Source organism: Nerophis ophidion, linkage group LG19, assembly GCF_033978795.1.
Source record: "Nerophis ophidion isolate RoL-2023_Sa linkage group LG19, RoL_Noph_v1.0, whole genome shotgun sequence".
NCBI classification, from domain to species: Eukaryota; Metazoa; Chordata; class Actinopteri; order Syngnathiformes; family Syngnathidae; genus Nerophis; species Nerophis ophidion.
The window spans coordinates 7,249,580-7,266,842 of NC_084629.1; the positions used below are offsets into that span (position 1 = coordinate 7,249,580).

Sequence of the window (17,263 nt, forward strand, 5' to 3'; positions counted from 1 at the left end):
AAATTGTCAGGAAAGAAGAGGAAGGAATTTAAAAAGTAAAAAAAAAAGTATATGTGTTTAAAAATCCTAAAATAATTTTTAAGGTTGTATTTTTCCTCTAAAATTATCTTTCTGAAAGTTATAAGAAGCAAAGTAAAAAAAAAAAAAATAATTTATTCAAACAAGTGAACACCAGGTCTTTAAAATATTTTCTTGGATTTTCAAATTCTATTTGAGTTTTGTCTCTCTTAGAATTAAAAATGTCGAGCAAAGTGAGACCATCTTGCTAGTAAATAAATAACATTTAAAAAATAGAGGCAGCTCACTGGTAAGTGCTGCTATTTCAGCTATTTTTAGAACAGGTCAGCGGGCGACTCATCTGGTCCTTACGGGCCACCTTGTGCCCGCGGGCACCACGTTGGTGACCCCTGCTGTAGCCGATCCTCGACCCCTGACCGAGCCCAACAGAGTAGGCGTGGTCGGTAGAGGAAGCCGTTAAGGCCAAGAGGAGAACAGAGCAGATCTACACCGTACACCTGGAGATTTATGGAGTATTCTAATAAAAGAAACGTACTATAGCGCCCCACTGGGATCCAATATCATTTTAAAAGCCCCTAAATGAGCATGATAGGCCTACTTTAACAGGCTGTGTGAAAAAGGTGTAAATTGAAGCGACGTCCACCCTTCTTGCTCGTTTGATGTTCTTTATATACGGCACTGACATGGAGTAAGGGTAGAAAGGAGATAACCTGGACATTTTAGTAAGAGAGCCGTAAGTACTTTACAGGGGAACTATGATGATGTTCCTCTTTTCTGACATTTAAAGGGGTTCTATTAATATTTGATTCTACAAACCCCGTTTCCATATGAGTTGGGAAATTGTGCTAGATGTAAATATAAATGGAATACAATGATTTGCAAATTCTTTTCAACCCATATTCAATTTAATGCATTACAAAGACAAGATATTTGATGTTCAAACTCATAAACTTTATTTTTTTTTTGCAAATAATAACCTAGAATTTCATGGCTGCAACACACGCCAAAGTAGTTGGGAAAGGGCATGTTCACCACTGTGTTACATCACCTTTTCTTTTAACAACACTCAATAAACGTTTGGGAACTGAGGAAACTAATTGTTGAAGCTTTGAAAGTGGAATTCTTTCCCATTCTTGTTTTATGTAGAGCTTCAGTCGTTCAACAGTGCGGGGTCTTTGCTGTCGTATTTTACGATTCATAATGCGCCACACATTTTCCATGGGAAACAGGTCTGGACTGCAGGCGGGCCAGGAAAGTACCCGCACTCTTTTTTTTACGAAGCCACGCTGTTGTAACACGTGCTGAATGTGGCTTGGCATTGTCTTGCTGAAATAAGCAGGGGCGTTCATTAAAAAGACGGCACTTAGGTGGCAGCATATGTTGTTCCAAAACCTGTATGTACCTTTCAGCATTAATGGTGCCTTCACAGATGTGTAAGTTACCCATGCCTTGGGCACTAATGCACCCCCATACCATCACAGATGCTGGCTTTTGAACTTTGCGTCGATAACAGTCTGGATGGTTCGCTTCCCCTGATGTCGAATATTTCCAAAAACAATTTGAAATGTGAACTCGTCAGACCACAGAACACTTTTCCACTTTGCATCAGTCCATCTTAGCTTATCTCAGGCGCAGAGCAGCCGGCGGCGTTTCTGGATGTTGTTGATAAATGGCTTTCGCTTTGCATAGTAGAGCTTTAACTTGCACTTACAGATGTAGCGACAAACTATTTAGTGACAGTGGTTTTTCTCAGCCCATGTGGTGATATCCTTTAGAGATTGATGTCGGTTTTTGATACAGTGCTGTCTGAGGGATCGAAGGTCACGGTCATTCAATGTTGGTTTCCGGCCATGCCGCTTACGTGGCGTGATTTCTCCACATTCTCTGAACCTTTTGATGATATTATTCACCGAAAATGTTGAAATCCCTAAATTGTTGTTTTTCTTAAACTGTTTTACTATTTGCTCACGCAGTTGTGGACAAAGGGGTGTACCTCGCCCCATCCTTTCTTGTGGAAGACTGAGCATTTTTTGGGAAGCTGTTTTTATACCCAATCATGGCACCCACCTGTTCCAAATTAGCCTGCACACCTGTGGGATGTTCCAAATAAGTGTTTCATGTGCATTGCTCAACTTTATCAGTATTTATTACCACCTTTCCCAACGTCTTTGTCACCTGTTGCTAGCTTCAAATTCTAAAGTTAATGATTATTTGCAAAAAAAAAAATGTTTATCAGTTTGAACATCAGATATGTTGTCTTTGTAGCATATTCAACTGAATATGGGTTGAAAAGGATTTGCAAATCATTGTATTCCGTTTATATTTACATCTAACACAATTTCCCAACTCATATAGAAACGGGGTTTGTACATTCAAAACACTTTCTTGTCGTCTGCATGATATGTAACCTTTTTTTTGGTCGAGATTTTGCATAGATTATGCTTTTTGTGGTCGGTCTTACTATGTGCCTCCACTTTGACTGCATCTTCTCCCCGTCATTCATGTTGAAACTTTTAGCCCTTCCATAGGGAGTCTACTGACAGATATAAGTTAGAACTACCATATTTTTTGGACTATAAGTCACAGTTTTTTTCATAGTTTGGCCGGGGGTGCGACTTATACTCGGGAGCGACTTATGTGTGAAATTATTCACACATTACCGTAAAATATCAAATAATATTATTTAGCTCATTCACGTATGAGACTAGACCAGGGGTCACCAACGCGGTGCCCGCGGGCACGAGGTAGCCCGTAAGGACCAGATGAGTCGCCCGCTGGCCTGTTCTAAAAATAGCTCAAATAGCAGCACTTACCAGTGAGCTGCCTCTATTTTTTAAATTGTATTTATTTACTAGCAAGCTGGTCTCGCTTTGCTTGACATTTTTAATTCAAGAGAGACAAAACTCAAATAGAATTTGAAAATCCAAGAACATATTTTAAAGACTTGGTGTTCACTTGTTTAAATACATTCATTTATTTTTTTAATTTGCTTCTTATAACTTTCAGGAAGACAATTTCAGAGAAAAAATACAACCTTAAAAATTATTTTAGGATTTTTAAACACATATACCTTTTTACCTGTTCAGTTCCTTCCTCTTCTTTCCTGACAATTTAAATCAATGTTCAAGTAATTTTGTTTTATTTTTTATTGTTAAGAATAATAAATACATTTTAATTTAATTCTTCATTTTAGCTTCTGTTTTTTCGACGAAGAATATTTGTGAAATATTACTTCAAACTTATTATGATTGAAATAAAATAAAAAAAATATTCTGGCAAATCTAGAAAATCTTTAGAATCAAATTTAAATCTTATTTCAAATTACTACTGGAAAATCTAGAAGAAATAATGATTTGTCTTTGTTCGAAATATAGCTTGGTCCAATTTGTTGTATATTCTAACAAAGTGCAGATTGGATTTTAACCTATTTAAAACATGTCATTAAAAATATATATTTATCGTGAGAAATCCTTAGGATGACCAGTGTTTCCACAAAGATAAATATCATTAATTATTAATAATAACAGAGTTAAAGTTAAATTGAGTAAATTGGCTATTTCTGGCAATTTATTTAAGTGTGTATCAAACTGGTAGCCCTTCGCATTAATCAGTACCCAAGAAGTAACTCTTGCTTTCAAAAAGGTTGGTGACCCCTGGACTAGACGTATAAGATTTCATGGGATTTATCGATTAGGAGTGACAGATATTTTGGTAAAGGTATAGCATGTTCTATATGTTATAGATATTTGAATGACTCTTACCATAATATGTCACGTTAACATAGCAGGCACCTTCTCCGTTGGTTATTTATGCCTCATATAAAGTACACTTATTCAGCCTGTTGTTCACTATTCTTTATTTATTTTAAATTGCCTTTCAAATGTCTATTCTTGGTGTTGGGTTTTATCAAATACAATTCTACCAAAAATGCGACTTATACTCCAGTGCGACTTATATATGTTTTTTTCCTTCTTTATTATGCAATTTCGGCAGGTGCGACTTATACTCTGAAGCGACTTATACTCCGAAAGATATGGTATACGCTACTTTGTTTTAGAAATGGCAACACAAGCCAGTCAGCCTCATGACAAAAAGATAGCGAAATCGGAGTTTATTGAAAACAGTGAAATTTAATCCATGTGTGGATAATCTGCTGACAACACCCATGAGTTAGAACAGGGGTGTCAAACGTAGGGCCCGCGGGATGAGTTTGCCAAGTATAAAAATCAACCTGAAATTTTTCAATGAAAAAAACTGCTGTTCTAAATGTGTCCACTGGATGGCGCAATAGCAATTGTTAGTATCTTTGTAGATGGTGCTACATATGTATAAAATAAATCACACGATGCTAGTACAGGGGTCACCAACCTTTTTGAAACCAGGAGCTACTTCTTGGGTAGTGATTAAAGCGAAGGGCTACCAGTTTGATACATACCGGGCCGCAGAATAATTTTTTAATTCATTTTTATATATATATAAAAAATAAAATAAAATAAAACAATAAAAATTAAAATTATTTTTTTTTATTAAATCAACATAAAAAACACAATATACACTTACAATTAGTGCGCCAACCACAAAAACCTCCCTTTTTCATCATGACAAAAACATCCCTTTTTCATGAAAAAGAAAAAAAAAAAAAGGATCCCCACCCCCCCACCGGGCCGCGGGACAAATTATTGAGCGTTGACCGGTCCGCAGATACAAAACGGTTGGGGACCACTGGTCTAGTGGTTAGAGTGTCCGCCCTGCGATCGGTAGGTTGTGAGTTCAAACCCCGTCCGAGTCACACCAAAGACTATAAAAATGGGACCCATTACCTCCCTGCTTGGCACTCAGCATCAAGGGTTGGAATTGGGGGTTAAATCACCAAAAATGATTCCCGGGCGCGGCCACTGATGCTGCTCACTGCTCCCCTCACCTCCCAGGGGGTGAACAAGGGGATGGGTCGAATGCAGAGAATAATTCCGCCACACCTCGTGTGTGTGTGACAATCATTGGTAATTTAACTTTAACTTTAATTCCCGAGAGCGGCCGCCACTGCCGCTCACTGCTCCCCTCATATTCCGGGGGGGGGGGGATCATGGGGGTGGGTCACATACAGAGGGTAATTTCACCACACCTAGTGTGTGTGTGACTATTGTTCAGACTTTAACTTTAATACTTTAGTAGAGGGCGGGGTGTGGTTTCATTTGCAATGTGACAGCGACATCACAAACGAACAAATCGCAGACCCAAACAGAAAGTGGATTAAAAATATGACTGTGGAGCAAAATGTACAGGTTAAATGTTTTAAATGTACTGTAGATTAAAGGCCTACAGAAACCCACTACTATCCACCTCGCAGTCTGATAGTTTATACATCAATGATGAAATATTAACATTGCAACACATGCCAATACGGCCTTTTTAGTTTACTAAATTGCAGTTTTAAATTTCCCGCTGAGTTTCTGTCAGAGTTATTAGTTGTTGATGAACCCCAAAATGCAGAGACGGAGGCACGCATAGATTATGAAAACATGATTTAATTAAAAATAAACAAGAACAAACAAAAAGCACGCACGTGGGCGGAATAACAAACTAAGGGAGCTAGCACTGGAAGCTAGAAAACAAAAAGGAACTTTAGCATGGAAGCTAGTGGATAGCAAACAGAAAAACTGGAAATAACTAATGCTAACTGAAACAGCTTACTGCTACGACAACCAGGACAAAATGTAGGTAGTAGCTGTAACAAAACGACACGACAAGAGTGATATGTGGCAATGACAATACAATGATCCAGCAACTGACACAAGACAAAGCAGGTACAAATAGGAGCAGGCTGATTGGCAACGGGTGTGGCCAGGTGCCAATCAGCCGCAGCTGAGGAGGAACACAGCACTCAGGGAACAAGACAGGAAACTGACAAAATAAGAGCACAAGACAGGAACTAAAGACAGGAGATACTAAACACAGACAAATGCAGAGGAAAAAACTAAAACATAGACAAACTGTCAGGGGAAAGCCTGACAGTGTCTTGTTGAAAACGTCACCGAATGATGACGCGTGCGCGTGACGTCACGGACTGTCAGGAAATGTTAGCGCAGCGCCATTTGCGGCTAAAAGTCGTCTCTTTTCATCGCGCAATTAAACAGTATTCTGGACATCTGTGTTGCTGAATCTTTTGCAATTTGTTCAATTAATAATGGAGACGTCAAAGAAGAAAGATGTAGGTGGGAAGCTTTAGCCTTTAGCCACACAAACACACTATGGATCGGAGCGGTTAAGCGAACATGGTTACCGACCACATGTCAACTGGCAGGTTTCGGTGAGAAAATGGTGGTATAAAGTCGCCTCTTACCGGAGATCTGTGGAGTTTGCGCCGTCCTTGTATCTGCCGTGACTTCCCTCATACACTGGCCTCAAGACACTCGTGGACACACCCCTCCCACTATCAGGTACTATTTAACTCACTAAAACACTAGCAACACAATAGAAAGATGAGGGATTTCCCAGAATTATCCTAGTAAATGTGACTAAAAACATCTGAATCCGTCCCAATGCAATCGCCTTTTTTTTTCTTTCTAGTCCTTTGCTATCAATATCATCATCCACGAATCTTTCATCCTCGCTCAAATTAATGAGGAAATTGTCGTTTTGTCGGTCCGAATAGCTCTTGCTGCTGGAGGCTCACATTATAAACAATGTGAGGATGTGAGGAGCCCTCACACCGATGACATCATCATCTGCGACTTCCGGTAAAGGCAAGGCTTATTTATTAGCGACCAAAAGTTGCGAACTTTATCGTGGATGTTCTCTACTAAGTCCTTTCAGCAAAAATATGGCAATATCGCGAAATGATCAAGTATGACAGATAGAATGGACCTGCTATCCCCGTTTAAATTAGAAAATCTCATTTCAGTAGGCCTTTAAAATCACAATAAGTCCTCATCCATCAGGAAGTTTTTCATTATAATGTGACACGTTTTAATGTTGGCTTTTCGAGACTTTTGAAAAATAAACATGGGCTCAAAGCAGAAATTTAAACATTTACTTAACGCCTGGGTGAAAACACACTGCAAAAACTGAAATCGAAGTAAGATTAAATATCTCAAATAAGGGTGATATTTGCTTATTTTCTGTCTGATACAACATTTCTTCTCACTAAGCATATTTTATGTTAGAATGTAGTACTTGTTTTAAGGGTTTTGGTCCTAAACGATCTCAGTAAGATATTACAGCTTGTTGCTGAGATTTTATGACCTATATTGAGTAAAACATGCTTGAAACTAGAACATCAAGTATTGCAAAGTTGTGTCATTAACACTCAGAAGTATAAAACAAATTTTTAAAGTAATCATTTCTTACGTCAAGCATGAAAAAAGAAAAATGATGCCGAGCGCATATCATTATGTCAAGATAATAACACTAAGCATTTACTTAATTTGAGAATATTTTTCAACATATTGAGCAAAAAAGTCTCTTTTTTTTTTTACCAAGAAAAGTGCACTTGTTATTAGTGAGAATATACTTATTTTAAGGTATTTTGGGGTTCATTGAAGTTAGCTAATTTTACTTGTTTTGGAAAGTCTTGACAAGCTGAATTTTCTTGTTCTATTGGCAGATAACTTTGCTGAGTTCAAATAAAATACCCCTCATTTTTGTATTTTTTTTTCCTCTTTTTTAAACACTTACTTTTTGCAGTGGACACACGCAGTGATAAAGTTAAAATTACCACTGATAGTCTCACACACACACACACACACACACACACACACACAAACACACACACACACACACACACACACACACACACAAGGTGTGGTGAAATTACCAATCCAACCCACTTTCTTTGTATCGCACATTTAAACAACAACACCATTTCCAAAGGGCTGCATAACAATATTAAAAACAATATTCAAATATTATCCTTAGCTCCACCAATGACTGAATAAAAACAGAAAAATAAGTAAATATACAACCAATATAAAAACAATATAAAAAATAAGTACATTTAAAAACGATTTGAAAGGGTAAGACCAATTAAAACAATCAATAAAAATCTAAATTTAAAAACACAGAGGACCACACAAGTGTGTGAATTATTTTTATATAGCGCTTTTCTCTAGTGACTCAACGCGCTTTACATAGTGAAACCCAATATCTAAGTTACATTTAAACCAGTGTGGGTGGCACTGGGAGCAGGTGGGTAAAGTGTCTTGCCCAAGGACACAACGGCAGTGACTAGGATGGCGGAAGCGGGGATCGAACCTGCAACCCTCAGGTTGCTGACACGGCCGCTCTACCAACCGAGCTATACCGCCCCAACCCACGCAGAGAATAAAAGTGGGTCTTAAAACGAGACTTGAATTACTACACTGTGGGAGCAGTTCGAACATGGATGCTTCTCGGCGGAGGACATTACCCTCTGCATTTGACCCGTCCCCTTGTTCCTCCCCTTGGGAGGTGAGGGGAGCAGTGAGCAGCAGCAGTGGCCACGCTCGGGAGTCATTTTTGGTGATTCAACCCCCAATTCCAACCCTTGATGCTGAGTGCCAAGCAGGGCAGTAATGGGTCCCACTTTTATAGTCTTTGGTATGACTAGGGGTGTAACGCTACGTGTATTTCGGTGCGAAGGTGTACCGAACGAGTTTCTAAGCTAAAGTCTTAACACGCTGCTTTGCGTCTTCCGCCTCTGTCTCAGCAGTCAGCATTGTCCCACCCACACAACCATCTGATTGGTTACTTATATAGCGGTAACAGCCAATCAGCAGTGCGTATTCAGAGAGAATGTAGTAATAAATGCTTCAGCGTCGAGCGGATAGGTGTTTAGCAGGTGAGCATAAGGCAGCGTACTCTCCCCAAATGATGATAAACACCTCCCAGTCAACTACTACTAACATCACTATGAGCCCGTTGACCTTCTAGAATCTTAAACCCCTCGCAGTTGTGGCTTGAGGTGAAGGCTAATTAGCTTTTAGCGTCACGTTAGCTCATTTTGCGGTCCGTGTGTGTGTTTTACGGACAGAAAAGCTTTGAATGGCAGCGTCCCTGCTATCACATGTTGATAAAAAATATAAAATTTGCATAATAAAAATCAACTACAGGCTTCCCAAATCCTGTGATAAATCAAGCATGATGAGTTTACTTGAAACTGTTTAATGTTGCCTAATAAGACAGTCCGAGAGAGTATGGGGTATCGGACTGTCTTATTATGGCAGTCCGATCCCTGTACGATCAGTGCCAGAGCTTGGTCCGCATTGCCGGCAGTAAGTCGGACACGTTTCCAGTGAGGGTTGGACTCCGCCAAGGCTGTCCTTTGTCACCGATTCTGTTCATAACTTTTATGGACAGAATTTCTAGGCGCAGTCAAGGCTTTGAGGGGATCCGGTTTGGTGGATGCAGGATTAGGTCTCTGTCTTTTGCAGATGATGTGGTCCTGATGGCTTCAACTGGCCAGGATCTTCAGCTCTCACTGGATTGGTTCGCAGCCGAGTGTGAAGCGACCAGGATGAGAATCAGCACCTCCAAGTCCGAGTCCGTGATTGTCGCCCGGAAAAGGGTGGAGTGCCATATCTGGGTTGGGGAGGAGACCCTGCCCCAAGTGGAGGAGTTCAAGTACCTAGGAGTCTTGGGGGAAGAGTGGATCGTGAGATCGACAGGCGGATCGGTGCGGCGTCTTCAGTAATGCGGACGTTGTACCGATCCGTTGTGGTGAAGAAGGAGCTGAGCCGGAAGGCAAGGCTCTCAATTTACCGGTCGATCTACGTTCCCATCCTCACCTATGGTCATGAGCTTTGGGTCATGACCGAAAGGATAAGATCACGGGTACAAGCGGCCGAAATGAGTTTCCTCCGCCGGGTGGCGAGGCTCTCCCTTAGAGATAGGGGGAGAAGCTCTGCCATCCGGGAGGAACTCAAAGTAAAGCCGCTGCTCCTCCACATCGAGAGGAGCCAGATGAGGTGGTTTGGGCATCTGGTCAGGATGCCACCCGAACGCCTCCCGAGGGAGGTGTTTAGGGCACGTCCAACCGGTAGGAGGCCACGGGGAAGACCCAGGACACGTTAGGAAGACTATGTCTCCCGGCTGGCCTGGGAACGCCTCGGGATCCCCCGGGAAGAGCTGGACGAAGTCGCTGGGGAGAGGGAAGTCTGGGCTTCCCTGCTTAGGCTGCTTCCCCCGCGACCCGACCTCGGATAAGCGGAAGAAGATGGATGGATGTTTAATGTTGCACTTTTTATATGTCATTTTATTTAATCCGAGCAACATTTTGAGGCAGTTTAATGTTGATTAACGTGGGCAGAATAAAGGATAAAGCCATTGTTTAAACATTTGGTAAATAAATAACCCCAAAAGGTATATTTTGTTGTTTCCTTACTGTACTGAAAATGAACCAAACCGTGACCTCTAAACCGAAGTACGTACTGAACTGAAATACTTGTGTACCGTTACACCTCTAGGAATGACTCTTCCCGGGTTTCAACTCGCGACCTACCGATATCAGGGTGGACACTTACCACAAGGCCAGTGAGTAGGCTAATTATTTAATAATATTTACCGTAGTAATTTGCCAAATTGACGTACGTTCGGTTACAGATCTGATGAGGCCGATTGGCTTGCGTAAAAGCTACAGCATCACCTGGCAAAGAGACGGGGTAGAAATCAAAACACCGCCATTGCGACCATATGTGCCTCTTTGGCAGGGCAAAGGAAGGAAGGCATTAGCCGCTTTCATTAGTGCCCTTTTCCTTCATCTTGAGAATAATGTGTTTGTGTTGATCACACCCACGTACCACGCCGACTGGTGACAGCGCCAGGCCTTGTCATCTGCGTTGCCATCTCCAAATGTGAGACTGACCCAGATATTTACATCGTGTTCGGTGCATGCTACACGCCCGGGCTGGCCAATTAGCACGTTAGCTGGCGAGGCTCGTATGGACCCCGTCAAGGGCAGCCTTGTGCCAACTTCGGTTGCGGCTGGGCGGATCTGACCCATATTTGGAAGAGAGAGGGAGTGGGGGGGGGGAGCGATTGTCAGGGTTACGCCATGTGCATCTTGCTGTCTGGCGCGCACCGGTTAGGTAATACGATAGGACAAGCTGCTCAAACACCTGTCCGCTCCAACATTTCAGGCCAGGTTTTATTTTCTCTCCATAGCTGCGGATCTGCTGAGGGGGTGGGGGGGTCACAGCAGGCCTTGTTCAAGACTCGCAGTGTTTGCCTTTACCACACACAGAGACGGAGAGAGCACTTCCTCATTACCTGGCCCTGCGGCTCTGGCGCTTTAGCGAAAGAACAAACGTGGATAAAACGTTAACCTTATTAGTAGAATGCCACCAAGTAGATCCTAAAACGAACTTGTCGTAGCATGCTTCATTTGCAGAAAGCGCTTGCCTTAAGCGAGGAACCAAAGGTGATAATGATGTCAGTTTTTTGTTTTTTTTTACCCACAGAGCTCCACAGCTAAGGGATAAGCACAAATAGAGAGCAAGTAAATAACAAGGGGAGGATGTCTTACCTGGATGACTGACATCCTGTTTGCAGGAGTGTCTGTGCTCAGCCCGGCAAAGCTGGAGTGGCAGCCCGCTCTGGGTACCGTCAGACTGTTGGGGGTGGTTTTCAGGTACATGACCTCGGACCTGGGCAGCGTGAGCGGCAGGGGGGTCTGGTAGTCGAAGCATATGGGAGAAGTGATGAGCGAGGGGCTGCTCACCACGTTCATGCGGCTGGCCGAATCTCTCTCCTCCATCTCGCTTTGCACCAGCATGATGTCACTCTTGTTGATCCGCTTCTTTTTGCCCTTCCCCGTCGGAGGGTTGGAGTACTCGGCCATGCGGCAGTTATAATTCCCGATCTCCTTATCTTGATGCTTGTACTTGACAGCGATGGCGGTCATGACTGCTAAGAGCATGACAGAGATAATGCAGAGGGTAATGATGAGGGGCAGGGATACGTCCCAGTGTTGCTGCTCGCCGCTCACGCCGGAGCCCCCGCCACCTGTCACTGTTTCCGTGTTTGCTTTTATGACTAGCTTTGCCACGGCGGATAACGGCGGTTTGCCGTGGTCCGTTACCTTAACCACCAACTCCACCACAGGTGACATCTCTTCCCAAAGAGCATGGGTGGTTCGGACCTCGCCCCCGATCGGATCCATCTCAAACAGGTGGTCTTCGTTGCCCTCCGTAATCTCGTAGGTCAAATGTCCGCTTTCTCCGTGATCGTGGTCGACCGCTTTCACCGTAGCCACAATGTAGCCTATACCGACGTTTCGAGGCACTGGGATTTCCGCCGTATCATTTTGCAGAAGAGGCAAAATAATCACGGGGAGATTGTCGTTGACGTCAAGGATGTTGACCCTGACGGTGGAGGTGCTCTCCATGTGAGGGGAGCCTCCGTCTTTAGCCTGAACTTTGAACTCAAAGGACTTCGTCTGCTCGTAGTTAAAAGAGCGTGACGCGTATATGGCTCCATTGGTGGGGTTAACAGACACGTACGTATAGACAGACACGTCGCCTATGTGCGACGGCATAATGGAGTAGGTCACCGTTCCGTTACGGCCTACATCTGGGTCGTGGGCCAGAACGGAGCCTAAGTACTCCCCTGGGATGTTATTTTCAGGCACCTGTAGCACATAAAGGGCCTTTGTAAAGCGGGGCGCATTGTCATTCTCGTCCAAGATTTTCACAGTGAAGGACTTGGTGTAGTTCAAAGAGGGGATACCGTTGTCTCTGGCCACAATGGTGACATTATATTCATCCTTCGATTCCCGGTCCAAAGGTCTGTCGGTGAGCAGCGTGTAGAAATTGTCATTGTTCTCCTGCAGTCTGAAGGGAACATTTCCCAGCACGCGGCACTGGAGCTGACCGTTTCGGCCAGAATCTTTATCCGTCACTCTCACCAAGGCGATGACAGATTCGGAGGGCGCCGCCTCGCTGATTGCCCCCTGCCGCACTGAAACAAAACTAATTATTGGCGAGTTGTCATTTTTGTCCAGTACTTTGACAGTAATTTTACAATGGCCCGGTATGGGGTTGGGACCGAGATCTTTCGCCTGCACATCAAACTCGATGATTGGATTCTGCTCATAGTCAATTTCCCCTTGGACCTTGATGACACCAGAGTTGGGGTCTATGGCAAACAGATCTTGTATTCGCTCAGACGCATATCCTGTAAAGGAGTAAACCACCTGGCCGTTGCTTCCTTCATCATGGTCAGTGGCGTTTAAATCAATGAGTACTTTTCCAGGCGGGGAATTCTCCGGGAGTTCCAGCACATAGGAGGATTTCTCAAAAATAGGGCTATTGTCGTTGGAATCAGTCACCCTGACGTTTATTTGCATGGAGCCCGATCTCGGATACTCCCCCCCATCAATTGCAGTGAGGAGGAGGGTGTGATGGCTCTGGTCCTCCCGATCCAGAGGTCTCTGAACCACCAGCTCTGGATAAATAGTTCCATCCCCCCTTACTTTTAAATCCAATGAAAATGTATTGTAATCATCTCTGGTGACCTGATAAGTCTTTATCCCGTTCTCCCCGGTATCCAAGTCATGTGCAATAGTCAGCGGGAAGCGCGTGCCCGCGGCTGCGTTCTCTGAGATATCAATGTTAACGTGATCGGAGGGGAAACTGGGAGAATTGTCATTTATGTCCTGTATGTCGATCTTTATCATGCATATCTCCTTGTCGTTGGCAAACACCTCCATGGAGAGCTGGCACTTTGGGTTCCGCCTGCATAAGGTCTCCCGATCGATCCTTTGTTTGGTGAAAATAAGTCCACTCTCCGGGTCAACGTCCACCAGGTGTGGTGCGGAATTTTCCAGGACTCGAAAGTTCGATTTTTTCCCTCTCTCCAGGGTCCCATAGCTGCCATCTTTTGCAATATTACCTATGATTGTGCCGGGTCCTTGCTCCTCCGGGACAGAGTAACTGAGGTTTTTCAATGTCAGGGCTTTAACCCACAGCAGAAGGAATATGGGAACAGAGAGACGCATCCCTTCAGCTTGATAGGCAGTACAGGCACACAGGAAAGAAGGGAGGAAAGAAAAAAAAAATCTTGACTTTCAACCTGTTGATTATTCGGCAAAACCTTTAGAGCACTAAATCCAAAGCAGGAATGTGGCCGCAGGACTAATTGGATGGCAAATCGATTTGTGGACCCCCTTTAATGGGCATTAGCTCTCTCACATGCCGCTCTGCGATGATGAACTCTTTCTGTAAACAAAGATGACCGCCCGACGACACCCCGTGCATGAATTAAAGATCAAATTCAACATCGGAATGCTTTGTTTTCCCTCCCCGGAGGGGGGGGTGTGGTGGGCTCCCGCAATGAATAATCGATGAGAATAAAGTATTAATATTCCCCTCTGCGTCCAAGGTTAAAGCATGGTGAAGGTTAAGAGTGTGGCTTTCAAGACGGGAAAAAAGAGAGGGGAAAAGGTGGGAAAAAGCGGCGCATTGCCCTCATGCGACATCTACACCCTGCAAAGCTCCAAATCGCACCATCGCTCCGTGTTACCGTTCATTGTGACTTTTGTCTCCGGTGCGGCACACTGTTGCATATGTGGTGGGGGGGTGGGGGGGGAGCTGATGGTCTCTGCTCCTCCAGGAAAGTGTGCATGGAGCCCGGGCTGCAGCGGCTGGCTTCTACCCCCTTTCCTCCCCGCTCTCTCTCTCTCTCTCTCTCTCTCTCCGGCGCAACCTTTTGTGTGTTCCTGCCCTTCCTCCGCCGAGGAGCATCCACAGCGGCCACTTCTCTTCTTTTTTTGGGGGGGGGGGGGTGTCCACTAATCAGTCCGCTAATCCCATAATCCAGTCCGATTCGAAGGCGCTCCTCTTTGCATCCATCAGCGGCCAGCCTTATCTGTTGCACGGCGGAGAGAAAATAAGGTGCGAGATGATTGAAGATAATCAGAATGAGTCCGCGTCTCCTCTTCAACTGTTGAAAGCTGCCTCGCTCGCTCCCCCTCCTTCCTCCTCCTGTTCCTCCCTTTGCCGCACACTCCCGCGCGTATACGTGCGCGCACTTTAGTGCTCCTTTCGCAGCCAAATGAGTGAGCGGTGACAGATCTCGCCTTCTAGGTGGAGCGGCGGATGGCATGGAGGAAGGCTGTACTAATGCTACGTGATGCATTTACTGATGTGCGCGCAGTGTCAGTGCATGGGCAGGGAATGAAAGGGGGGGGGGGGAAGAGAAAGAACACGCCGGTGGTGCTGCTGGTGGATGTTGCCTCCAAACACACAAAGGTGTGCACAGGAGGGATCAGGGACTAGATCAATGAACGCAACACGCGGTCACTCCAGTGAAGAGCTGGATCAGATGTGAAATTAAAATGGATCAAATTAAATCCCACCCTTCAAAATACCCCTCTCTCTTTCTCTCGCTCTCTCTCTCTCTGTGTGATGCAGTGCAGCAAATCACAATATTGAACACCTTGTTGCATTTCTGACAACGGAGCTTTATCATCTTTGAAAACCAACATTTTTTGCTTTAGATCAGGGGTGTCGAAGTGATTTTAGATCGGGGGCCACGTGGAGAAAAAAAAAAATCTACTCTCAAGTGGGCCGGGCTGGTAAAATAGCATATAAGTCTCACCTTAAAACTCATTTGTATACTCTAGCCTTTAAATAGACTCCCTTTTTAGACCAGTTGATCTGCCGTTTCTTTTCTTTTTCTTCTATGTCCCACTCTCCCTTGTGGAGCGGGTCCGGTCCGATCCGGTGGCCATGTACTGCTTGCCTGTGTATCGGCTGGGGACATCTCTGCGCTGCTGATCCGCCTCCGCTTGGGATGGTTTCCTGCTGGCTCCGCTATGACGGGACTCTCGCTGCTGTGTTGATCCGCTTTGGACTGGACTCTCGCGACTGTGTTGGATCCATTATGGATTGACTTTCACAGTATCATGTTAGACCCGCTCGATATCCATTGCTTTCCTCCTCTCCAAGGTTCTCATAGTCATCATTGTCACCGACGTCCCACTGGGTCATTATTGTCGCCGATGTCCCACTGGAGTGTGAGTTTCCTTGCCCTATGTGGCCTACCGAGGATGTCATAGTGGTTTGTGCAGCCCTTTGAGACACTAGTGATTTAGGGCTATATAAGTAAACATTGATTGATTGATTGATAAACTTAAGGATAAATCAATCAATGTTTATTTATATAGCCCCAAATCACAAATGTCTCAAAGGACTGCACAAATCATTACGACTACAACATCCTCGGAAGAACCCACAAAAGGGCAAGGAAAACTCACACCCAGTGGGCAGGGAGAATCCACAAGGGAGGGGGGGACATAGGAGAAAGAAAAGAAGCGGCAGATCAACTGATCTAAAAAGGAGGTCTATTTAAAGGCTAGAGTATACAGATGAGTTTTAAGGTGAGACTTAATGCTTCTACTGAGGTGGCATCTCAAACTGTTACCGGGAGGGCATTCCAGAGTACTGGAGCCCGAACGGAAAACGCTCTATAGCCCGCAGACTTTTTTTGGGCTCTAGGAATTACTAATAAGCCGGAGTCCTTTGAACGCAGATTTCTTGCCGGGACATATGGTACAATACAATCGGCAAGATAAGATGGAGCTAGACCGTGTAGTATTTTATACGTAAGTAGTAAAACCTTAAAGTCACATCTTAAGTGCACAGGAAGCCAGTGCAGGTGAGCCAGTACAGGTATATATGTATGTATATATGTATATAAAGGTATATACAGTACAGGCGTAATGTGATCAAACTTTCTTGTTCTTGTCAAAAGTCTAGCAGCCGCATTTTGTACCAACTGTAATCTTTTAATGCTAGACATGGGGAGACCGAAAATAATACGTTACAGTAGTCGAGGCGAGACGTAACAAACGCATGGATAATGATCTCAGCGTCTTTAGTGGACAGAATTGAGCGAATTTTAGCGATGTTACGGAGATGAAAGAAGGCCGTTTTAGTAACGCTTTTGATGTGTGCCTCAAAGGAGAGAGTTGGGTCGAAGATAATACCCAGATTCTTTACCGTGTCGCCTTGTTTTATTATTTGGTTGTCAAATGTTAGAGTTGTATTATTAAATAGAGTTCGGTGTCTAGCAGGACCGATAATCAGCATTTCCGTTTTTTTGGCGTTAAGTTGCAAAAAGTTAGCGGACATCCATTGTTTAATTTCATTAAGACACGCCTCCAGCTGACTACAATCCGGCGTGTTGGTCAGCTTTAGGGGCATGTAGAGTTGGGTGTCATCAGCATAACAGTGAAATCTAATACCGTATTTGCGTATGACGTCACCCAGCG

At 44.0% G+C, this 17,263-nt stretch overlaps 1 protein-coding gene across 1 annotated transcript in view; it reads right to left on the minus strand.

Moving 5' to 3' along the window:
* LOC133537915 (protocadherin-17-like) overlaps positions 1-15,083 on the minus strand; it is an 82,468-nt gene extending 67,385 nt beyond the window's left edge. Inside the window, exon 1 of the mRNA XM_061879068.1 lies at positions 11,516-15,083. Coding sequence (XP_061735052.1) covers positions 11,516-13,987 — 2,472 coding nt within the window. The 5' untranslated portion in view covers positions 13,988-15,083. The remainder of the gene's footprint in view (positions 1-11,515) is intronic.
* Between the last annotated feature and the right edge of the window lie 2,180 nt (positions 15,084-17,263).